The following is a 26638-nucleotide window of genomic DNA, read 5'->3' as shown; positions in this document are numbered from 1 at the left end:
GATCAGAAACATAAAATCATATAACAGAGGCCTGCACTGTACACGGCCTGTGCTACATATTAGTTTGTATGAATAAACACACTAAACAAATCCTTATTAGCCACTTAACTGGTGACGTCGCATGTGATGTGATCGCAGCCAGAAGTGCTTCCAGTTGGCAAGGTCGTATCATGTGACTGCATCACCTCGCTGTGTGCCCCGGCTTTAGAAGAGGAGATCCATTCTGCACAAGTGCAGAATGAATTTCCTTTGACTCCATGGACCCCCCTGCAGTTATCCGGTGGTCTGTGACCACCGATATCACTGCAGGAATACGTGCCCCAGAATGCAGTGTGGATGGTACTCTGGAGCGCATTTGCGGGGATCAAAGCTCCAAGCACTATTTGGCTAATCACTGCAAGTGCAGAGATCAGCAGCAGGATCATTCCATAGGATAACTCACATTACAAAGCGACCTAGCAAACAATTAGCAATTCCTGTATACAGTTTTTTAAAACATGACCGGTATGTGTTCCACATGCCGGCGGTCTGGATGCCGACGCTTACATTACCGGCACCAGAATACCAACGGGAGGGTTAGGTTTAGGTGTTGGACACTGAGGGGGGAGGGTTAGGTTTAGGGTGCGAGGGGAGAGAGGTTAGGCCTAGGCACTAGGGGGGGGGGGTCAGGTGCAGGCACCAGGGAAGGAGGGCTAGGGTAGGGTTAGCATACTGACCAAAAAGTGTCAGTATGTTAACCCTGTCGGGATCCAGGTGTTGGGATTCTGACCGCCTGGATCACGTCTGTCAGTATTACGTACCGATTCCGCATGACCCTTCTTATTATTTTCTCAGTAAACAAAATTAATTTAACATAAATTTCTTTTGCAGTTGAAAGTCATGCATATACTTGCTGTGTCACTTTATAACGTGAGTTACCATGGAATGACCCTCCAGCAGGGGAACTGATCCGCTGCACTCTAAATGTGAGGGGGTAACCCCCAGAGGGAAATCCAGTACCAGTGGGGGTGGGGGAGGGGTAATATAAAGAAATATGACGCTGGAGGAAGAATGGGGGATAAAATAATTCAATTAAATTGGGGGGTTGCAAAAAAAAAATGGGGCTTTTTTGCAAGGGAAAGAGGGATGGTTTATAAAACAAGGAGGGTGTGTGGGGGTACTGTTATTAGGATTTATGACCACTGGGGGGGTCAATGGTTGGTGGGAAGTAAATTTATAATGGGGCTTATATATATTTATTGATTAAAATATATTAAAAATGCTTGTTAAACTTTATTAAATAATAAAAAAAATTATATTTCTGAGCAATTTTGTGGAAAACAAATTCTAAGGTGGGTGGTTAAACATCACCCTGCTTGTATTTCAGCATCAAGTTTATAAGAAATACCATCATATGATATCATCTCAATATTAATAGACATGAAGTCTCAAAATAATGAATCGCCCATCACTAGACTCCGTGTGCTCTAAATGGGAATAAAATATGAAGATACTGACTGGTAATGTGTTTTTGTAAACATGCTGGTAGCATACATGACTATAAGGAGTATATCCATATTTCTACAAGTAATGTATTTTGCTCCTTGCTCAAGACCTATGCCAAAATAAACCTGTCTCCCCTAAATCTGTAATTCAAGGTTTCTGTAAAATATCTCATAAATATTTGTATGTTAATAGGGTTACATAGCAATCAATGCCATATGGAATAAAAAAAAATTAATTACTTTCTAAATGAAAGCAGATAATGCTAAACTTAGTATAGTCATTCACACATTAACACAGATAAAGACAAAAACTCAGAGAGAAACCGGTTCAAATTAGGGGATGTAGTCGGATTCCCAACGCACGCAATGCTGGCGGTCAGAATCCCAGCGCTGGAAACCCAACAGCTGTCAGAATCCAGGTTCCAGAATTCCGTCAGCTTCAATCCTGATGGTGAGTATTAGAGAGTGTTAGGTTTAGGAATTAGGGTTAGGCACTAGGGACTGGGTTAGGGTCAGTCTTCGGGATGGGAGGGTTAGGATCAGACTGCGCGGGGGGGCTTTAGGCTGCAGGAAAGATGGGTTAGGGGTAGGGTTAGAATACTTATCTGCATGCATTGGGATTTCCACTGTTGGAATTACGCTGCCGGGATTCAGACCCCCAGAATTATCAGCACCGCCGACAACTAGTAAGTAAAGTACAATATAAAAAGTAGCACTGATCTGTCCAGTTATTGGAGTCCAGGTATACAGATAGACCCAATGCGTTTCGTCCATATATCGGACTTGGGGCTATTTGTATGCCCAAACTCCAATTACTGGACAGATTAGCTATTTTTTGTATGGATTGTACAGTTGCTACTTATTAGTTTAACTGCTAGTTTTAAGTTATTGTGCATTAAGGGGTCTATTTACTAACCAGTGTTAGGAGACAGAGTGAAAAGTGATAAGGTGCCAGCCAATCACCTCCCAACTGTCATCTCACAGGCTGTGTATGAATGTTTCAGCCTGGTGGGCTTGTGAATTACAGTGAGGTTCAGTAAAGAAACAACAAATATACAAAAAAAAAAGCAGATTATTTGTATGAAAGGATATGAGTGGATCAGCACTTTAATAGCCCCAGTTCTAAAAGGATTGAAGGGGTCCAGTAGATATAAAGCTTTGGTAGCAGTGAACCGAAATATTGCTTTGCCCTTATTCAGGACAATGAATGTCTGCGGAAAGAAAAAACAAATATAAGCATTGAGTAGAGGATATAGAAATGCATGTTATATATAAGTCACCAGTACATGACCGTGATTTCCACCAGTCACGAATAGCACTGAAAAAGTTCTTGAATCACAAGAGCCTTGTGTAACTCACATGACAATCATTTCATGTATTCTACCATTCTGCCCAGTTGTTACACTGCTGATTATGCACCCAAAAAGTAATTTCCTCAACCTTATAGAGAGCTGGTGTACCAAGATGACAGGTAAGAAGGGGGGGGGGGGGGGGCGGGGGGATTCATCGGACCTAGGCACCTCCATCCAACAAGCCCAGGAAATTAGTAACCCTCCCTCTCTGCTCCCCTGCCTATGTCCTTTTTGGTTGGTCCAATTGTACTTTGAACACAGCCTGTGTTCAAAGTACAATAGGACCAACCAAAAGGGAAACAACGTTTACCATGCCCCCAGGTATCAGTGGATCCCAGCAGGCACTGATAAATGGCAAGCTTATATATTATGGAGGCAGCACAAGGAGAATCTTCGCTGAGTGCAGTGCAGGCATGAGACTGACCCTCACTGAGAAAGGAAGACGTCCCACCAGCATCTGTTTTATTAACCTCCTCCACAACACCTGTTCATCTGTCTCAGATCCTTGGATTATCATCTTCCATAAAGGGCCTATATAAAAGTATTTTCTGGATGCAGACTATCAAGTAAAACACTCATAGAACCTTTCACAAAATCAAGATTTCTGGCATACATGAAGCTGTAAAGACATCTGTACCCAAATGGGCCTACTGTGCCACCAGTACAGATGTCCCTGTTCCCTATTACACATCCACTAATAAGTTGAAGAGGATATATATATTATTTTACATAGAGGTATTCAGCACTTTAAATAACATTTTAACACAGTGTTAAATTCCCTGCAGTAGTGTCATTTAACTTAACTATAAAACATGTTAAACTGCATTAAAACATTGCTCAATATTTGAGATACATTTGAACTACTGTATATTTCCCTAATCCCTGCACCCTTCACCGGGATTGAAGAGATGTAGGACCAGGTTCACAATTGTACATAAATTCAATGGTTTACACAAAACTCTGATGTTTTCTGATCAATGCATGTGCAGGTACTGTACTACGGATGTTCCGATCTCTGTCTGTGCCGACGACCACAGTGCCCCCTAAGCCACACCATGATTGACAGACTGCTGCCATTTCGGGGCGGCGATGGTGAGCAGTTTACAAAACAGGGGCATTGCCCCCATTTTGTAGACGTGCTGAGTCCAGGGTCTGTGTCTTCTGATGCAGATTTCCTGGACTTGGCCGCGAAGTTCCGGTGGCCATTGAGTACGTTTTGGCTTACTCAGATGGCCGATGGTGATCTCATACTGTATCTGTGAATGCAACACTCGGATTTGCAATACCAGCACTGTTTTGCTTCCAGGTGCCTCCTGCGCCATTACCATATCTTTGCATCACTGCTGCGCCCAAACATGCAGCAGCGATGCAAACAGCGTATACCACTGAATCAGGCACTTAGTTTCTTTGGTTCTGCAGTTACCAGAAACTGTTCTGCTGCCAAAGCTAACTAACGGATATTAAATAAGTGTAAATTTAAACCTACTGTGCACAACATTACATATTAAGTCCATATTAGGTGCACAGTGTTGACATCTCCCCTTAATGGCTTTGCAGCATGGAATGTTTAGCTTTGTTCACCAGCTTAGCCACATGGCTCCGCTCCCCAGTCACATCATTATTTTCTTTATTTCCTCTATACTCATTTGAAGTTCTATCCTCATATTATCCAAGTTGAAGAACATGATACTAAGAAACAATGTTCTTTAAATGTACCCAATACTTGCATAAATAATGTCCCAAAGTGCTTAAATTGGTAAAAGAAGATGTATAAGATCATATGCCATTCTCCCAAGCAACTTTCCTTAATAAACGCTGGAGCCCAATCTACTCCATTATACTGGACAGTTTAACTTCTCAACATGTTGTAGATGACCCCCCCCCTTGTCACAAAAAAAAAAAACCCACACTAGCAGAACCACATCTGGATCCCATACAGTCTCACAGGCAGAAGAGCTAACAGATCCTTATTACAATCTAGTAAATCGCCGAAAATAATGAAGGAAACATTCCACCTTAAGCTAAGGGCAGCTGTGGGGCAACTGAAAGCAGATCGGTCCAGTGGAATTAAATCAGTCTGTACCTAGTGTACTTTGTGCATCTGGCTAGAAATGCAAAAGGTGGAATCAGGCAAAGAGGGAACTTTTCTCCTGTTGCCTGGACTCTTCACAGCCTGTCTTGTGCGGCTCGAAGACGGCTTCAAAGAGACAGTGAAGCAGCAGGAGAGGAGAGGACTCAGCCCCCCTCCGCCACCATCCGCTCACCTGCTTGCTCCCCCCTCCCACACACTCACGCCCGGCCAACCATGCTGTCTTTCCCCAAACCCCCGCTGCTGCAGAGCTGCAGTCGCCATGGGAGTCTGTGACCCCGCTGAGACGGCCCCGCAGCGCTAGTCCTCCTGCCGTGCACTCTCCCTTGGCCCCGGCTCGCAGGAGGACTGGACCAGGGACAGGGCCATATTTCTAATGGGTGCAGGGTGTGCCATGCACACGGGCCCCTGGGTCAAGGGGGGGCCCGCACCACACACCCATACTTTTTTTTCATACTCTTCGAAGTCCCACGTTGGCTGGAGCAGCACTACACAAAAAGCCTGGTAAATGCCTGCCGCGGTCATTTTCCCAGCATTTTACATATGTGCAGTAGGAAATCACCGGGAAAATGGTTGCTGCCCAATTTTCCCGGTGAACTGCACAGTAGACTCTGGGCACACTCTGGTGCCCAGAGTCTACTGCTGCTGTCAGCTCACTGACCGCAGCGGTAGAGAGGAGGGGGCCCCAGACGGAGAGTGAACACGGGTCACCGGGAAGGAGCTTCATTAAGGTAAGAGAACACAGCAGGGAGGTATCGTTTCAGATCCCTCTGCTGTATCGGATACTGCATGCCATCTCAGGATTAATTATCCTGACATTTCATTTATGCAAAATAGGTGAAAATCTTAATTTTCACCTACTTTTGTACAAATTAAGTGATGATAAATAGACCCCTTAGAGTTAAAAACAAATCCAGCTAAAAGAGTAAAAGTTTTATCTAGACCAACTATGTTGTAGTTCAAATGCAATTTATTAATTTGTTTATGCAATCAGGAAAATTGGTGCCTGCTTTGCATGTAGTGCACAAATACTGCTGGACAGCTATCTTCTACACTGAGTTTTAGAATTGAGCTGTAACACACCCTCCTGCCAAACTATACACTTTACAAATTTGTCCCCCTGAACTGCAACATGGTTTTACCAAGGTACAAAACTGGACATAGCAGCTGCTTCTACACCTAAATCTAAATGATGCCCATAATTCACAAATAATGCAAATGCTTGCATGAATTGCCTAATTTACCAACCATGTGATTGTCAGTGATATATTTGACTATTGAATGGATTTAGTGGGGAATACGATACATTTCATAATAAAAGGTTACCTTTTGGGTTCCATAGAAAGGATCCAGATCCTCTAGGGGCACCCCAATCAGCTCTGGTGGTGGATCACCATAAATAAGTGGTAGACTTTTTCCAGCTTCCAGGCCATTGTTCAGTTTTGGTTGCACTTCATCAAGCACTTCAATCTGCTTAGTTTTCCGGATCTGCTCTTCTGCAAATCGTTTTTCTATTGCTGCAAGGCTCTCTTTGGTAAATCGCCGCAGGCTATCAGGGCCGGCAGGAAGCATCTTGGCGGCCATATTCTCATTCTGTATTTAGGCGGGGTTTGATGTGGCGTGTCTGCCTGGGAATTCAAAACCTGAGATGACAAGAATAGTGACGATTATAAAATATCCATAAAATGACATGCATTAAGCACAATAGTGTCATATACAGTATGTAATGAATACCAAAGTGTTAATTTCAAGTAGAATTGGGTAAAAAAAAATGTGACTATGAAATACAACACACAATATACAAATTACATGCACCCCAATACTCCATATTTACAGAACCCCAAAATGTGTAGAACATATTAAGATGGGGTAATCTACAGATGTGGGTATGCTTGAGCAGACTGTTGAAGCAGCTTATTTTGTCCTGATTTTTGTACATTTTCATATATTGGGCAGCATGCACTATACTATTCATTGGCTGGAAAGGTTGTACTAAAAACCATACCTTTGCTAAAGGTGATACTTACCCACATTTCCCTCATTTTGCAAAATCTGTACTGACTCAAATACAAATCATGGATTTACAAAGACTTGTGTTGTCAAGCATGATCAAAATCACAGCAAAATTGTAGCACAATGCACAAAATAAATAGACCTGACTGTGAACAGCATGTTTGACTGAAGCATCATACTGGTCTGTGGAGGCTTTGGTGTTAAAATATGTAATTAAAGGGTTAATTGAAAAACAAATATTGTGTGGAGTCCCCTCGCCTCCCCCCAAAAAAAGCATAATCAGACCTAGGTCTCGCAGGTCAGTATGGTACTGGAAAATCGGGGTGAAAAACTGCCGTGTGGTTCCCCCATTTTCCAGTAACCAGCACCTGACTGAACCTATAGCAGAGAGACACACTGCTATAATGTAAACCAACTGAAAATCCCCAGAAAGTGGGGACCCTAAAAATAAAATGAGGTCCTCCCTTCACAAGTAGATACCAGCCCTGAAAGCCCAGAGCTCTTTCCAACACAAACCAAGAAAAGAAAGCACTAGTAGTGAATATTTACTAGTCAAATATAGAATAAAATCACAAATAAAATAGTAACATAAAACACTGGCCGATATTTAAAAACAATTTATGCCAACGTGATATTCTGAAAAGTCCCAGCACAGGAATTGGTTAACTTCTCAAATGTATTGACAGTTTTATGTATCATAAGTATTAAACATTGTTTGGTTAAAGTGATGAACACTCTCCATTCATTTCCTGGCCAGGAAAAATAGGTTATCATAAATATATGTTTTTCTTTCAGCAAAAAAAGTGTTAGTATGATTATTGTAAACTCCTTGAACACGTCCTTTGAACGTGAAGTGAACTCACAGTGATGTGCCTCCCGGCTGCTGGTGCAGTCCTAATAATCAGCCATCTTTGGACTGGCAAAACTTTCCAACACTGCAGATACTTCCCAGAAACGTGTGTACAATATCCAGCCGGTGCTCACTAGTGGCAACTTTCAAATGACGTGTTCAAGGAGTTTACAATAATCATACTAACCCTTTTTTTGCTGCATGATCTGTGCAGTGCCCTGTGCAGTGCTTTGGATTCACTGCCGACTATCAGTGGATTCATGCTTTAATTTGACGGCAGAATCAATTGTAAATGGTGTAAATCGACTGATCTCTCACTTGAAAGAAATCGCTGAGTATCACCATCGAATGTAAATAGTCGGTCAAATACGTAGATCAGTAAATTTGGATTTTTTGTTGCAAAACATTCCCGCGATGTCCATCGATTTGGATTCGAATTCAAGTAGGATTTTTAGTAAATTTACCCTAACTATTTCGAACGATGAAATTGAGTCTATGGTATATGCTGTATTCTGGTACAGTAGTTTAAACAAATGATCATCCATTAGGCCTTTACAACAATTAAGCTATATGTTTCTTATTTCTAAATATGGACCATTTATCCTAAATGACAATATAATATGCAAATGATAAAGAGTGTCCCCCAATTGATCTTTTGATTGATATAAATTTTACACAAAATTTTCTTTTTGCACATTTATTTTATTTAGCTACAGGGCACAGCAATTAGGTCAAATATGGCCTCGTCTATGCTATCTTGTTCATGGATCAATATGAAAGTGATTACATATTGGAGATTTTTTTCCCTCCCAAATGTATTGTTCTACGGGGCATATCCAATTGGGCGCAAGGTTTTGCCCAAAAAATTACGCGGACCTCACAATCAATTTTGGATTGGGTTAGCGTGCACCAGATACCCACGGTATCCAATTTTGGTCGCTGGGTTTTTTTTGCAGACAAAGGACCTCATTCAGAGACGCTCGCAAAAAGCGAGCGCTCGCTCTGAATGAGGGGCAGCCGCTTTTCTTTTGAAAGGTGGCCTGCTGGCCGCTCGCTAAGCTGTGGGTTACCACCCACAGCTTTAGCGAGTGACTAGGTGATGGTCACGATGGTCGAGACCATCGCGACCATCGGGGCTTGCGATGAGACCCTTGCGGTAGGGTCTCGTCGCAAGCCCCAGGTAGCTTCCTACTCTATCAGAGCAGGAAGCTCGCTACTGACATGGCTGGTGATGTCAGTAGGGCCGCCTACAAACGGCAGGCGTTCCTTCAGGAACGCCTCCTTTTGTCCGGCCACCCCCCCACCCCGCCTACAAAATGGGGCGAGCCGATCAACTTTCGACAGCTGCCCCTTTTTTAGTGAGCCCCGGAGCGAGTGCATTTGTCACTTGCTCCGGGGCTTGAACACGCGCAGTGCGAGCGCTGCACGTGCGCAGGCCCTCACCATCGACCCGCTTGCGAGTGGGTCTGAATGAGGTCCAAAATCCCACGGAAGGGGATTTTTTCTTTCAGTCAGCTTGCAGCCTGTGGACGGCTGCCAAGGCTGTGTGCGGGGAGTGGGAGCAGGGCTGGGTACTGTAGTGTAGTATGTGTGGAGCAGGTGCAGGGGTGTAGTATATTGTAGTGTATGGGGAAAGGGTGCAGAGTGAGCGGTAGTGTGCGGGGAGCGGGTGCATGGGGAACAGGGCAAGGTTATGGGTTAGAGGTAGTGTATGTGGAGAGGGGGTGCAGGGCTAGCAGAGTAGTACCTGTCCTCTGCCTGGTCCATGGAAGTTGTCTGCGATGCTGGAGAAGAGACGGACGAGGACAGCGCTGCAGAAAGTGAGTAATTAAGAACTAATTAAGCTAACTGAAAACTTCCAATTGCTTAATTAGTCATCACGAGGGGTGGTGTCCAAAGGGTTCCAGAGCAGGCGCTGACCAGAATTCATTAAAATATGGACTTTAGGAAAAATTGAACCTGCTCTGGAGGCACTCAAAAAACAAAAAGGAGTACCTGCACCCAACTGAAAACCAAAAATCTTGCACCTGTGGAAAAAACCCTGCTGGTACGAGATTTTTGGTAAACTGGCACCTAATTGGATATGCCCCTATGTGAGCTACTGTACACTGATTACCTTTTCATGCTGTGGACTAGTGTTTAGGAGACTCACAGCATTCTGACAAGCTTAATAGCTTCAGCCCTACCATTAAATCCACTCCTAACTATAGTATGACTATTAACAATTTTCTTCATGTGACCAAGATTTTTTTTTTCACCACTGTCTACAGAAAAGGCACTGATTAAAAATAAATATTGAAATAAAAAATATATACTTTTGTTGGCGAATCGTTTTCATCCAAAACCTCTCAAGTTTACCGTTTGTGCAGCTATTGAGAGTGATGTACATTACTTCTAATCCTGAGAAGCGTCCTCAGATATTAAAAGAATTGGGAGAGAGACTGTTTCTTTGGATGTATTTGAATTGAAAGGAATCAAGCTATTACTAATGGTGTAGAGAAGAATGTAAACAGTTACTTCAGGTAAAAGAAGAGAATCAATAAAGTATCACATTCATCAGTAGATATTCACTTACATCAAACAAAGTACATCAAGCAGCAACACTAGCATATAATAAGTTCCGACCAAAGTTTGACAAAGGGCGATAACAACCACCACTATTTTGTAACAGACATGATATATCAATTTTAAAGATATGTAGATAAACAATCACATTCTTCATAAGACTCCAAATCATGGCTGACTCCTAAAAACATGCGTTGAATGTGTGAGTTTTGTTAATTGTAAATTTTAACAGCCTGGTGAGAAATCTATAAATCCTACTGGAGAAATGGATTTTATCACTCAATGGTATGCAGTCGGGATGCCGACGGTCTAAATGCCCACCGTCAGCATCCCGACTGTCTAATCCGGCAAGTGTCTAATGACAGGCGTCAAAATCCGGACGCCTGTCATTAGAACTACGCCGGGAGCCCGACACCCGGCTTAACGATCGAAGGTAAGCTGGGCACCGGGTGCGGATAGCCGTGGGGTGGGGGGTTAGGTTAGGGGCTCCCGGAGGAGGGCTTAGGGTTAGGCTAGGGGAAGGGGGGGTTAGGTTTAGTCACTTGGGGGGAGGTTAGGGTTAGGCACCCCTAAGGGAGGTTTAGGGGGAGGAGGTTAGGTTAGTCAATTGGAAATATACTTACCTGTCGGGATCTTCACTGCCGGCCTTCTGCTGTCGGCCGGCGGTAAATCATACTGATCCCCACTCAATGGCTGTGATGCAAAAGCAGATTAGTTGTCTATGTAATTACATGCCCATGTTAGAAAATATATGTGTGCAAACCATCAAGATGCTAAAAGAAAGGATATCATTACACAGATCTTCTGGTAAGCAGGGACGTGCAGTCAGGGTAATCAGAGAGGCTCAGATCTAATATAAAAATGAGTAGAATAATACAAAGAAGATATTTATAATTTACAAACATCTTCTTTGTTTATTGTAATAATTTTCTAGTTAATACTCACCAGCTTTGTGGAGCTCCCTGGGACAGCAGGGAGACAAGAGATGAGGCAGCGACAGCTCAGCCTCGCTTCTGTATAGTCTGATACTGCTTGCAGAGCTGGGGGCAGGGCCACACCACAGGCACTAAGCTGAACATAAATATAGCTAATAGAGGCATGCCTCTGAGTATTGGGGGCATGTCTTGAGCACTGATGGACACCTTGGATGTGTCATGTGACCAGGAAGTGCACAGAGAAGGGCTCAGTAAGCAGCAAGAGACGACACAGTGATGCAGGAAGGAGAATCATTGTACACTGAAGCTTAGTGTAGTGAGGGGAGAGTTACAGTGAGTAGGGGGTGAGACAGGCTCCCAGAATTCAGACCCATCTCAATGTGTGCCTCCCCAGCCATTGACCTCACTGCAGGTAAGGAAGCTTTTCCTACTGTTGTTAGCAAAACATAAAGAATCGTCAGATATTTAGCAAAATAAGGTCATAAAATGTGTGACTTTAAATGTAAACTTATTGAACAGGACTCACCTAGACTTTGAGCTGGTGACGGAGGCAGGTTACTGCAAAAGGAAGCTTGTTGGACTTGTTTACATATAGGTAAGACATGATTAACTGCTGTGCATTAAACATTTACATCATGGATGGTATAAGTGTATTTACAATCTAGTAATATATACTCATACTTTTAGGCATTTAAAGATTGTATTGTATATGATTATAAGTAATTGGGTCAAATAATGTATTTTATGGTGAAATTCACAATGCTGATATCATTGTGACTCTTCCATCAATTAAGGCATTGATTGTTTGCACTTGATAGGGTAGGTATTTAAGGTTTTCATATGTCTTGTTTGTTATCCATGATGAAAGCAATAAACGCAAGAGTGAAATCTGCTTGTGTGTATTTTATTTATTATTTTATTACCAGTTATTTATATAGCGCGCACACATTCCGCAGCACTTTACATTTTATGAGCAGAGTCCACCACCATTGGTCATCTATGCTGCTTATCTTGTGGAAGGCACACTGAATATTTATACAATATTCTACACCATTTTTTTGCTGTAAATATTTCATATATGATGATGGGAACGGTTACTTTCACAAGCAGATGCCCGGAGGCAGTGCAGAATTAATACATTAAGAAATTCATTTATTTACATACAACTTTGATGGTGTGTACACACGGAACGATTAAAATGCTCAATATGAACGATATCGATCATATCGTTATCGTTCATATCGTGCATTTTCTGGTGTTTTCCAACCCACAAACGACCTGTGATGCGCAGGCACGTATGGACGATAACGATATCTTCCATCGCCTATGCATGCAGGCCAACCTGATCGATATCGTTGATCGCGGGTCATTGGTGGTTTGCTGGATGATCGATATCGATCATCCAGCACACCCGGGAGATCGTTCAGCGATATCGTCATAGCTGAAGGTTGTCCTGTGTGTATGCACCATGAGTCAGACCTTTAGTGCCTAACTTCTGCATGGCAGTCCATACTCTCGAGGTTGCAGTGGCCTCCAATTGGTTGAAAAAGAACATTATTCTTTATATAGCTGGGATTTCAAGCATTCATCCACAAATCAACTTATATCTGTCCTTTATATATAGATCTGTCCTCTTCAGAACAATGTTTTTAGGAGTAAATATTCTTTACATATAAAACCATTACACTTAACTGGGCCAACTTATGGAGTTTCCATTCCTGTTACTAAATTAATATAAAACAAATAATATATTTCTCTGCGATATAATTTATGCCCAAATATTTGAATGAATGTCTGTTAAAGCTAATTGATCATTTATGGTAACAATAAATATACATAGATGTTATATAACTATTTTTATAAACCAGTACAAAAAAAACCTTATCTTCACATGTGCACTACATGTAGACTGAATCTTATGTCCCATTGTTTGTACTTGGAAAGTAAAAACCTCACTATAGAAATATTTATTTTAAAGCATTTATAGTAATATAATACTATACCACACCGTATTCCTGGAGAAATTTGTGAATGGTGGATGATGTACACTTAATAGATCTGAACAATCTGGGCCTCACTGAGAGGTGGATGCAAATCCTGTCACGGCTGTGATTCTGTACGTAGCAGTTGTGAGAGAACATGAAAATGTCGCAGCTGCCGGGATTTGTATTGAGACCCGAAATAGTCAAGGCTGCCGCTTGCGTACATAGAAGCACCATTGGACTTCTGAGAAACCCTATGGTCAGGGTCGGCCGGCCCGTTATGCTGACTACGCAGGTGCGTAGGGCGCCGACCAGCAGAAGGTACTGTGATTAGACACTGCCACTGGGCCACAATTCAGTCCCTAGCGCCACATCTCCTTCCCGCACCCCACCGCCGCCGCACTTCATTTCCCCCCCGGCCACCGCAGGCTCCATTTGCCGGGCGCCCATTGAGATTTAATTACCAGCGGGCACCCAGCTCTATCCCTGTAGAGACAGCCGGAGCTCAATCCTGAGCTCCGGCTTCCCCCCACGGGCACTGTGGGAGAGATGTCATGACATCTCTCCCATAGTTCCGAGGAGCGGCGGATGGCAGCGGAAGCTTAAGGTAAGTATTGTGTTTTGGGGTTTTTTTTGTGTGTGGGCGCAGCACTCTTATTGGGGCACTTTTACAGGGGGCATTACTACTGGGGGAACATTTTGCAGGGGGCATTACTACTGGCGGCATTACTACTGGGGGCACTCTTAAAGGGGGCATTAATACTGGGGCAATTTTCCAGGGGCATTACTACTGGGGGCACTACTACAGGGGGGCTAACTACTGGGGGCATTAATACTGGGGGCACTGTTATAGGGGGCATTACTACTAGGGGCACTAATACAGGGAACATTATATTTGGGGGAGCTATTACAGGGTCACTACCACTGGGGGCACTACTGCAGGGGTCATTACTACTGGGGCCACTACTAATAGGGCATTGCAGAAGGGGCACCACTACTGGGGGCACTGCATAATGGGTACCACTGCTGTGGGAATTATGTGTAAGGGGCACTACTGCTGTAGGCATTGTATAAGGGGCACTACTACTATGGGCATTGTATTAAGGGCACTACTACTACTGTGCGTTTTGTATTAGGAGCACTACTACTGTGGGCATTGTGTATAAGGGGCACTAATGTGGGCATTGTGTAAAAGGGGCACTACTGTGTGTCAGAACATAAATAAGGGACACTACTATGTGGTGTAATGTGAATCAGGGGCACTATGTGCGGTGTAATGTGAATAAGATTGTGCTACTGTGTGGTGATTTTTGAATTGGGGATACTATTGTGTGACCACGCCACTTTCTTTTGAGACCTCACCTGTAGCAAACCTCCCAACCATCCTGATTTTAGCGAGAAAGTGTCCCAGATGGGGAGGGAAATTGTGAATAGATGCCGTGCGCATGCATGCGACATCTATTGACTGGAGAAAGGGACTAGGAGCATGCCCAGCAGCACCAAGAGCACAGGGCATGTACCCAGCATGATTGGAATTACGTGGCAGCGCTCGGGATTATAGATTTTCCCATGAGACCACATCCCTTTCCTTTGTCGGGTGCACGCACCTTGGGCACGTGCAAAGTTCGCCAAGGGGTGCCAAAATGTATCTACGCCTACTACAAATATTAGGCTCGGGCCGGCCCTGCCTATGGTCACTCACAATGTTCTTTGGAAGTAAGACGCCGGAGCCGGAACCACTGCATGTGAATTTGCAGTCGCTGGCTGTGATATGCCCCCAAAACGGTCACAACAAGAGTGCATCACAACAAGACTGCATTTTAGTCACCATTCCCTTGTTATCTTCCCCAAGCTCTCATGGTCTTGTCAATCACTCTGTGTCCCAATCCACACTACGACTGCCCAGGGCCGAAACTAGAACTTTTGTCACCCAAGGCAAGCAGTAACCTGGCACTCCCCCCCAAAAAAACAACAACAATGAGGACATTTTTCTGCACGCGCCTGTGTGGTTTTGTGACACAGCAATGCCCCTTACACATTATGCCACACAGAATGCCCCTTACACATTATGCCACACAGTAATGGCCCTTAGAACACATTATACCACTATAATGCCAATTACACATTTAGCCACCTTAATGCCACAAGGGCTGCGGAGGCAGCTGTCTGCAGGTCCCGGCGTGAGTCTCTAAAAAGCCACACTTGCTGGTAGCTATCTGGGCCTCTCCTCGGAGCCCCCAAGTCCAGCACCCGTGGCGCGTGCCCCCCCAGTTGCGACCCTGGACTGCTGTCACAAGGCCATCGCAGTACATGCGCAAGGCAACTCACACACATGCGCAGACTGAAAACATTGGTCACTTGTGACAGAGATCGACACTGCACCCACCTCTGAATCAGACCCTATATCCTTGAGATCATCTGTTAGATCAAGATTAGAGTCAGACCACCTCAGAGAGATATTGTATTGTATAGCCTATATACTGTACATGTGTCTGCTTTCACTGCTGCGATATTATTCAAAGCCTACAAATTGCACATTGTTTATCCTTTATGAAAAGGACTTTTGTTTATGCTGAATATGAGCTTAAGTAATTATGTCGTTTTTATTATTAAGATACAAACATTGGGCCTGATTCAGAGCCGCTCGTAAGCGGCCGCTCGTTCGCTCCGAGCGATGTTTGCCCAACTGCGTATGCGTACGGATCGTTATACGCATGCGCGAACCAGTCAGTGCGGTCGAAATTCATGTGCTCGCAAAATAGCGAATGCCTGATAATTTGAGTGACAGAATGAGGCGTATGTGGGTGGTAACAGGGGAAGGTGCTTGAAAACGGGGAGTGGAGATCCGAACGCAGGCGTGCTTAAAGGTCAAAACGGGCGTTTTATGGGTGTGCATAATTAAAACAGCAGCGTCATTGACCACGTCACTGGGTTATTTTATAGCCAGAACTGCTCGCAAGATTGTGGTAGCAAAAACCAACCACAAGAATAGCGAGCAGTTCATACGCTAGTCGATGTACTCGATTAATCTAATAAATAGCGGACATGACGTAGGATGCGAGCGGCCAGGGGGCGTATTTATCCAAAAAACGACCGCAAGTTTTGTTTGCTCGTTCAGACCTAGAGGCGTGAACAGACCGCAAAGAGCGAACGGTTCATTTGAATAGCCACCCCTATTTTCTGGACGAGCGAGCGCTAATTGCGTCCAGCTCTGAATCAGGCCCATTGGGCCTGATTCAGCAATGCATGCTAGTGCACTGCTGAAAGCAGATTCCCGAAGGTCGGAAATCTGCGCAGGTGCCTGTCCCGTACTGTGCATGGTCAGTACGGGTCCTGCGTGGCCGTTTGGGGGCAGGAGGAGGTGGCGACGGCATCCATTTCCCGAAATGGAGTTGTGTCACTGCCGTTGAGGGAGAGGGAAGAGGCCAGGATCTCCGTCGGGTGACGGAGATTTCCTGGCCTCTTTCTCTCATCTGCGGCAGTCGGCTTACGTAACCCAATGGGTCACTTAGCCGGCCGATGTTCCCGAAGATTATCCGATGCTGCGTTGGAAAACACATCTCAGTTAAGTAATGCATGCAGTAGGCGCGATGCCTTCTACTGCATTACCATAATTGCAAGGACGGAATTGCAAAGCTGCTTGCGTGCAGCTTTGCAATTCCGTCTACAGATGAACATGGCCCATAGACTGCACATAAGGTGTCAGAAAAAAGGACACATTTGGTACAACAAAAGAAAAGGCAGAGCTCTATATAGTCCAAACTCACAATCAAAGTTAAACAAAAAATACACCAAGGTTGTAAGCAGGGCCGGCGCTAGGCTGTGCTGCGCCCAGCGCAGTCCTGTGTTGCCGCCCCTTCCCTCCTCCGCTCCCTCCCCGTGAGCTTAAATATGTACTATAGCGCTGGGAGGGAGGTGGGCGTTTCCTGCGCCCTCCAGAAACAGTAGCGCTCCGGGCGACGGACCTGCTTGCCCGTGCCTGGAGCCGCTACTGGTTGTAAGGTTGTATCTAAGACTCTGAAATACATATATCACATAACCATATATCACATAACCAAGGGTAAAGGGACAATTAGGAAAAAAAGAAAAAGGAAGGTATCGAGGATGGGAGGACATATGAAAGATAGGCGAAAGCAGACAGACACTAAACCCATAAAGAAAGAGGGGCTTAAAGCACTGTCCCCATTAATACATTAACCAGGGATTGTTTGTGTAAAATGTAATATCAAGAAGTTATGGTCGGGGAAGCAGAGGCCTTGAATTCAATCCAGCTAAACTAAAGTGCCACAAACTCTAAATGTTTTTCAGGAACTGAGAAGAGGATATCATCATAGTAATGCAAAAGTCAAGGCGTTGGAACCACTCCCACACAGAAGGGGATACTGTAGAACGCAATCGCACTGGAAACACCGCCCTGGCGGCATTATTAATGCCCTTAAAAATCTATTTTTTTTTGTATTTCGACACAGGAATGGACTTATGTGAGAGTAGCCAAAAATCTGGGCAAGATGGAAAAGAGTGGCCCAAAATTGCCGAAGCCAAAGCTATTATTTTACACCAAAAAGGGGTAATTAACGAACAGTCCCACCAAATATGCAACATCATACCTGGGGGGAGATGCATCATCGGCGGAAATGCGGTAAAACCCCCGAAAATGCAGTTTTCGGGGGTTTTACCACATTCCCCGTATGTATTATGCAGCAGAATGCGCTGCATTCTGCTGCTTCGCGTTGCTATGGACTTCTGAGCGTGACGCTCGGGGCTGGGAAGGATCTGAACAGATCCTTCCCATGAGCCCCCGTGGCACGCGTCCTTCTGCGCATGCGCAGAAGGACTTCTGGGTGTTAAACCTGGAAGTCCCTCTGCCCGGCAGCATCACAAAGGACAGCTCTCATCGAGAGAGCTGTTCTTTGCGATATTCTTGGTACATACCATGGTAATTAACCGCGGTATGTGCGCGAAGTCAAGGGGGATGTACCGCATCGGCGATGTCGCCGATGATACATCTCCCCCCTGGTTTCTTGAGGCACCTCCAGCAGAGAGGGGATACTGTGGGGAAATATTTATTTAGGAAGACCGGACATCAATAACATCTTCTCAAAACCTTATATTGGGTTTCCAGGACCTCCAAACTGGTGGAACAGGCATTGCTAACCGGATATACTTTGCCTTAAGTAATTCTTATGCCCTTATTTGTGAAATCCCTATTCCAGGCCTTTAAAAAGAGAGGGTCGGAAGGAGAGTTTAACAAAATTTTATATATTCCGCAGATAACGTGTATGTGGAATGCAGTGAGAACACATAGGCCCTGATTCAGAGCCGGACGCTCTAACCAGAGCGCTCGCTCTGAATCAGGGCCCACCTCCATTAATATGGAGCGTCCTCCTGGATGCTCGTATAGCTGTGGGTCACCACCCACAGCATATACGAGCGTGCAGGATGATGGTCGCGATGGTCAAGACCATCGAAACTGCGAGCAAAAGCCTGCGGTTGAGTTTTTCAACCGCAAGGCCAGGAGTGATTTTGGCTCTATCAGAGCCAAAATCACTGCCACTGAAATCACTAGTGATGTCAGTGGGGCCGGCTTCAGACGGTAGGCGTTCCCTTGGGAACGCCTACGTCTGGCAGGCACGCCCCCGGCAAGCCCACCAAAGGGGTGTGCTGTCAGTCAACATCGACAGCACGCCCCCTTTGATGAGACACTCCGAGCGAAGGAAAGTCCTTCACTCGTCGGGTCTTGCGCATGCGCATGACGGAGTTCCCTCCGTCGTGCGCATGCGCAGTGGGGACCATCGACCCACTTACGAGCGGACAGCCGCTCGCGAGTGGGTCTGAATGAGGGCCATAGATTCAAAGGGCTTTAAATCTCTAGCAATTACAGGAAAACTCTCAGGGGATGAGGAGAAAGATCTGGCCAGAATGTGGGCCAAAGAACATTGGTCTGTTAGTAAAGTAGAAGCACATGAGTCTGTAAAAGGTATTAATTGACCATCAGCTATTTGACTCACTCTAGTAATTCCAGCCACTGACCAGGCACAAATAAATCAGCCTGAAGTTCCTGGAGGGAAAAGAGGGTTGCGAAGAATGGGGGTAAAGGGAGATATCACAGAGGATATCCCAATATTAGTATGTAGTCGTTTCCATGTCTCTAGGGTAGGGCCCACTGTTGAGCGTACTCAAGTGGAGACCATGTGACTCAGCTTCCAGGTCTTCCCACTTCTTACCTATGGTGCCCCGAGTCCTAGCTCCCCTTTTTTGAATAGACCAGTGGTTCCCAAGCTATGCGCCGTGGCACCCTGGGGTGCCTCGGGACACTTGCAGGGGTGCCTCAGGTTGGTGCTCCAGCACTAAATCGAATTGTCTATTGTCAATGTAATGTGAATGTGTGTACAAACCAAACACCACATAATTGAACCTAAGGATGACAGGTGAGCACAATTTACTTCACTTTACTACTTTTACATCTTTTTTCTGAATTTCTCAATAACAAACTTTTGGCTTAGGGGTGCCGTGAAAACAATGCAGGCACTCTAGGGCGCCGTTATTCAAAAAAGTTTGGGAACCACTGGAATAGACTATTAAATTAAAATTACGCAATTTTGCATACCTAATCATCCAGCGGGTTGGGTATGATATACATACAAGTGGAATGCCGGCTGTCAGTAGACTGACAGCGGGAACGGTAAGTAGTTTTCCCCTGTCCTATTTACCCCCTAACCCTCTTTCCCTCGCACCCTAACCCTCCTGGTAAGTGCCTACCCCTAACCTTCCTCCCTTAGTGCCTAACCCTAACCCTCCTCCCTTAGTGCCTAACCCTCCCCCCGGTGGTGCCTAACCCTAACCCCCCCTTTGTCTGAAGCCTAAACCTAACCCTTTCCCCCACGGCTAATACCAGTTACATATATATTGAAAAAAAGGCTCCAGGCCACGTCACGGCATCTTTGTTTACTAGATGTCCCTGATAGTCAAAGTCTGGGGCAGCACACCAATGAAAGTCTAAGCTGTTAGTGAGTGTTAATTAAGAATAAAGCAAAAGCTGTGTTAAAAGTTGATACACAGGTTAAAGGTGTAATTTAAATGCTAAAAACATTAGTATTAGTAGACAAATAATTGTGTTAAAAAAATGCAAAATAAAGTGTTATAGTGTGCCACCCCAAAGCAACCCAGTCACACCAACCCAGTGGGCACCGCACCTCAAACTCATTTATTTATTTATTACCAGTTATTTATATAGCGCACACATATTCCACAGCGCTTTACAGAGAATATTCAGCCATTCACTTCAGTCCCTGCCCCAGTGGAGCTTACAATCTATATTCCCTACCACATGCACACGCACATACACACACTAGGGGTAATTTTGTTAGGAGCCAATTAACCTACCAGTATATTTTTTGGAGTGTGGGAGGAAACCGTAGTACCCGGAGGAAACCCACGCAAGCACAGGGAGAATATACAAACTCCACACAGGTAGGGCCGTAGTGGGTATCGAACCAACGACCTCAATAAGAGCATCCAATCTGGGTTGTATAATTGCCCATTGACCAGGCAGAAATAAATTGGTCTTAAGTTCCTGGAGGGAAAAGAGTGTTGGGAAGAATGGGGGTAAGACATACTTGCCTACTTTTGAAAAGCATTTCAGGGAGATTGTGAAAGCAACATCTATGAGTGTGGCAGTAAAGTGGGCGTGTACTGCTACATCTGAGAGGTGTGTCATAGACTGACTTACATCGACATGTAAATGAGCCCCACACAGTTGCAAACGCAGGATTTTTAGAGGGGGGTTTCCAAATGCTTGATTTTAGAGTGAGTGTAGCCAGTCCATGAAGAGGGCAGAATTAGCACTTATTAGCTTTAATATGCGTCATACAAAGTATATTGTGAGGCTTAATTCCAGCATATAGAGGACCAGCAATCACAGTAAGCCATTAAATGCGGCAGTAGTGCCATCCTGTCTGAGCTGAATGTTTGTAGTTTAGATGTGGGCACCATTCCAGACCATTAGAGCAAGTCCAGGAGCCTGGGAGCAGCAGAATGACCTAGCACTGCCCTGGACATATATGTTTATATTGGGCTCTATAGCAGCACATCCCTAACAGTGCATGTTTTCCAGCTCTCCTAGTAGATACCCAGGTTATTTATTACTAGTTGATACATGTGAAAAGATTCACAGGTGTTACTAATTATTTAATTTGTGATACTGAGAAGAACATGCAGCACTTGTAAAATTCTATTATATTACTATTTCTATTGTGGTCATGGTGTGGGCTGGGGAGGGGGGTTTCCAGTCAGATAGAAACCCCTCTGCGTTTGCCTATGGCCCCACAGAAGTTAATAAGATCTATTTGTTGATGAAAACACTGATACTTTTCACAAAAGCATGTAGTCATAGGGATGATTGGGAGAGATGTATGAAGCTCTGGAAAGTGATAAATTGGAGAGTGATAAGCTACCCGCCACTAAGAACCTAACTGTCATCTTACAGACTGTGTGCCTGATTCAGAGCCGGACACTCTGACAAGAGCACTCGCTCTGAATCAGGGCCCTCCTACCTGTTATTGGAGCGGCCTCCTGGCCGCTCGCATAGCTGTGGGTGACCACCCACAGCTGATGTGAGCGGCCAAAAAAATGGTCGCGATGGTCAAGACCATCGCGACCATCGGGCTTGCGACGAGACCGTGCGGTAGGGTCTCGCTGCCGCAAGCCCAGGAGTGCTTTTGGCTCTATCAGAGCCAAAAGCACTCCCACTGATATCACTAGTCCCATTACTTTTGGCCCCTTAAAAAGTGGGAGGCACATATTGAAACTGTTGTAATTCTGTCAATGTCCCAATATTTATGCACCTGACTGTATATTATATTATGTTATAATATGATTGTGGTAGGACTTAAGCTCTGCATACTTTTTTTTTGTAATATTAATCTTGTAAGCGATATATGCAAATGTTCACATGCTTGGAAAACATTTTTGTTTTATGAAGATGATCCAGTATTAAAAATGTAATTTTACATTTCTATTAGTGCTCTGTCTAAATGCAATGCGTTAACTCCCTGTTCAATAATTTAGTCAGTCAGAGCAATTGTCTCATTACCATAAAAACTGCTTTACTTAAGCCATATATTCTACACAGATCCCCCTGGCAGCTCACACTGACTATAACAGATAAACTATCTTTACTGAAACGTGATTACACATCTCTAAGACAACAGTCTTAAGGCGCATATCCACTGCACGAGTAATGAACGACTCTACTATTACGACATCGTTATCATACAGTCGTTCATTATACTGTGCAGTGCCCACACTGAACGATATGTCGTTCAGTACAGGCACCCTCCCTCATCACCGAACATGCACAACCCGTTGATATCGGCAGGTGGGGTATTATGTTCAGGCGATGACAGTTGTCGACAACATGCGAGACCCACATCACCGATGACATGCTTGTCACGTAAATGGCTGGCGGGATAACAATGAGCAAAGCTGAATTTCACACATTTTTTTTCCAAAGAAACTCTACTCTTACACAAAACCATTACAGTGCACATTGAGACGGCGGTCACACCAAGCATTTGTTCGCAAGTGAGTGAAAGGTAGTCAGCATTTTGGGGGAGGTAACAGAGGGTGGCCAAAAAAAAATGCAGGTGTGTCGGGACCGGTTTCTGGGCATGCCCTAGCGAGCCTCTGCAAATTCGTAGAGGCCCCAGTGTCTTATGTAAGACAAACATTCTGAGACAGCATAAGGTAGCTTAGATGTTCAATGTGTGACCGATGTTTCGTCTTTTGTACGCAAGCAGCGAATGTGATATGCTCGGAGGTGGGCGTCTCTGTACACAAGACATCAGCTTAATCATTTACATATATTTTCACAGACTTGCTGAATTGGAATACGGAATTGCAGCCACAACGGGATTTGCATTCACCTCTGAATCAGGCCCATTGAGTTCAGTGTTTCATCCACTTCGTTTGTCCATAGCATGAATGATTTATTGCTGACTTAATACTCACTGTGCATGTATCCATTGAGATTTACACTTTACATCCGTGTCCAAGGGCATGATTCAGAGATGGAAGTTAATGCAATCGTAGCTGCGATATTGTACACAATGCAGCTGCAAAAACAGGCTTTTGGTACTCACTGTTAAATCTGTTTCTCTGATTAAACAGGGGAGGCTGGAGTCAAGACTGTGGGGTATAGACGGGTGCAGAGTGGAGCCGGCACTTTAAGAATTTAGAAGTGTGCTGGCTCCTCCCCCTCTATTCCCCTCACCTCTTCAGTTATAGAAAAGAGCCGAGAGGAGATGAAAAGGAAGAACCTCTAGAGAAGGAGGAAAAATGAGAACAAGCAGAATAAAAAGTAATAACAGTAACAAACTGCAAGAACACAGCAGTCATACCACAACCAAAACAACATAACAGCAGTGCAGGGAGGGCATCCAGTGTCCCTTGTGGAATCAGAGAAACAGAATTTACGGTGAGTACCAAAATCCTGTTTTCTCCTTCATCCACAGGGGACACTGGAGTCAAGACTGTGGGGACGTCCCAAAGCCACCCAGATGGGAGCGAGAGCGCTGCGACACCTGCAAAACTGAACGGCCAAACTGAGCATCAGAAGCGGCAAAAGTGTCGAACCGGTTTAACTGAACAAACGTACGAGTCCCTGACCAAGTAGCCGCTCTGCAGAGCTGAAAAACAAACTCCTTGGGTAGCCGCCCAAGATGACCCAACAGAGCGCGTAGAATGTGCCGAAATGGAAGCCGGAGGGGACAGAGATGCTGCTAAATAAGCCTGGCGAATAGTCAGTCGTATCCAACGTGCCAGAACCTGTTTAGAAGCAGGTCACCCTCGTTTAGCCGCTTCATACAGAACAAGCAAGGAATTGGACTTGCGCAATGAAGCAGTCCGGTCTACACAGATAGTTAAGGCACTCACCACATCCAAGGAAAGTGAGGATGGTAGATCCTTTTGCAATACTAGGTTGGTTCAAATGAAAAGAAGAAACCACCTTAGGCAAGAACGCAGGGAGAGTATGGAGGACTGCCTGATCCACATGAACAATTAGATAAGGAGAGCGGCATGACAGCGCTCCAAGCTCCGAGACTCTCCTAGCTAATGCCAAGGCCAGCAACAGAACCATCTTCCAAGAAAGATATTTTAAATCAACAGTCTCCAAAGGTTGAAATACGGAAGACTGAAGGAAAGAAAGTTAAGATCCCAAGGGGCCGTCGGAGGAACAAAGGGTGTTTGAAAGCAAAGGACTCCCTGTAAAAAGGTTTGAACCTCGGGAAACAACTCCAGTTTGTGTCGGAAGAAAACAGAGAGCAGAAACCTAGAGTAAACCTTCAATGATCCCGAGCGAAGGCCCGCATCCAGACCTGACTGAAGGAAACCCAAACGACAACCCAAACGATACGACGAGGTATGAAACCTCAGTCTTTCACACCATGCCACATAGGCCTTCCAAATCGGTTATAATGGGCACAGGTTTTCGAGCCTGTATCATAGTAGAGATAACCGCTCGTGGAATACACTCCCATTTCAAGATTGCGGTTTCAACAGCCATGCCATCAAACGCAGTATGTGTAAGGTGGGGTAGCAAAAAGAATCCTGTTGAAGGAGGTCTGGAAGAAGAGGCAGTGGCCAAGGATCCGTTTTGTGAATCATTTGTAGGTCTGAGAACCAAGCCCTGCAAGGCCAGTTCGAAGACACCAGAATGACCCTGACCTTCTCCTGCTTGATGCACTTGAATACTCAAGGTAGAAGGGGATAAGGTGGTAACAGATAAACTGGAACGCCCACAGAGCTGTCAACGCGTCCACCGCCAATGCCTCCGGATCCTTGGTGCGGGAGCAATAAAGAGGGAGTTGATGGTTTTGTCTGGCCGCCAAGAGATCGATCTGGAGCTTACCCCAGCACTGAATTAGGTCCTGGAAAACCAGAGGATGAAGAGCCCATTCACCTGGATGAAGATCCTTGCAATTTAGGTAATCCGCTTCCCAGTTATCGACACCTGGAATAAATACTGCTGACAGTGCCGCAGCGCGACTTTCTGCCCAACGGAGGATGCGGGATACTTCCCTCATGGCTCCCCGGCTTCGAGTTCCTCCCTCTCGATTCATGTAAGCCACCGTGGTTGCATTATCTGACTGGACTCAAATGGCCAGCCCCCGCAGAAGAGGGAAGAAGTCTCAATGGGCGTTGAAAACTGCCCTGAGTTCCAGAACATTTATCGGAATAAGGGCCTCCTGACCCGACCAACGGCCCTGGTAATGATGATCCAGAACCACTGCTCCCCAGCCTCTGAGACTGGTGTCCGTCGTCAAAATAACCCAGTACCACAGACCGAAATGCTTCCCGGCCAGGAGATGGTTGGACTTTAGCCACTAAAGAAGAGAAATCTGTCTCTGGAGACAGCCATACCAAGCGGTTCATGTGGACATGAGATCCTGACCATTGGGACAAAAGATCTGCCCACCTTTCCCAATGCTCCACCCCCCTTTTTGGACGCACACGCCGACCTGTCCCTCCTTGGTTAACTAAAATGTTGGGAGATCTACAGTCACACACTTAAACATAGTCAGTCACACACATAGTCACACACATACATGCATAGTTATTACATACATACATACATAGAGTGCTCCTTCCCTGTGCTATTTTACCATAAAATCTGGCTGCTAGATTAGTCAGGTCTCCTCCCCTACTCTCACCCATGCTGCAGGCACTGAATGTACAGTGCTGTGTAGCCCCGTCCCCAGCTCAGACTCCACCTCCCTCCTGCTCTACAGCTGCCAGGGGAAGTCCTATGCTGCATAATGTATAGGGGAGCCCCCTCAAAGAGGGGGGCACAGGGTTACTTGCCTCCTGCACCCTCCAATTAATCCCGTTCTGTCTGCTCCCAGTCCTCCGACTCCCAGCTTGCTGTTTCTCCCTCTTCCAGTTCCAGACTCCTGATCCCAGTCTTCTGTCCCTCCCAGTCCTTGACCCCCTATCTCAGGCCAGGGATGGACTATGAGCGCCTCTTTCTTTTCTGCTATCGACAGGTCAGGTAAGTCTTTTGTGGGAGGCTGGGGCAATAATTAATGTGTTTTTTCCCGTGGGGGCAAATGTGTGTGTATTTTATTTTCCTATGGGGCCCAATGTGTGTGTTTTCTTCTCCCATGGAGGACAATGTGTGTGTTTTTTCCCGTGGGGGACTGATGGTGTGCCTAGAAATGTTAATCTTGTTCGGTGTGCCATGAGTTGAAAAAGTCTGAAAATCATTGGTGTATACCAGTGGTTCCCAAACTGGGTGTCGTGGCTCCCTGGGGTGCCTCAGGGCACTTGCAGGGGTGCCTTGGGTTGGTGGTCCATTACAAATAAAATTAT

The 26638-nt window shown here is 45.1% G+C and overlaps 1 protein-coding gene across 2 annotated transcripts in view; it reads right to left on the bottom strand.

Annotated features, from left to right (window-relative positions):
- The window catches only part of SCN4A (sodium voltage-gated channel alpha subunit 4), a 254865-nt gene that overhangs the window by 128371 nt on the left and 99856 nt on the right, over nt 1-26638 (bottom strand). For both annotated transcript variants that reach the window (XM_088442412.1, XM_088442403.1), the window contains exons 2-3: nt 6252-6568; nt 2578-2695 (exon numbers count right to left, since the gene is read on the bottom strand). In XM_088442412.1, the coding sequence (XP_088298538.1) occupies nt 2578-2695; nt 6252-6509 (376 nt within the window). In that variant the 5' untranslated portion in view covers nt 6510-6568. The remainder of the gene's footprint in view (nt 1-2577; nt 2696-6251; nt 6569-26638) is intronic.

Source organism: Taudactylus pleione, unplaced genomic scaffold, assembly GCF_031769625.1.
Source record: "Taudactylus pleione unplaced genomic scaffold, aTauple2 ptg000018l, whole genome shotgun sequence".
Classification (NCBI taxonomy): domain Eukaryota; kingdom Metazoa; phylum Chordata; class Amphibia; order Anura; family Myobatrachidae; genus Taudactylus; species Taudactylus pleione.
The sequence above is the reverse complement of the archived record's forward strand: the minus strand, read 5'-3'. Positions and strand labels throughout refer to the sequence as shown.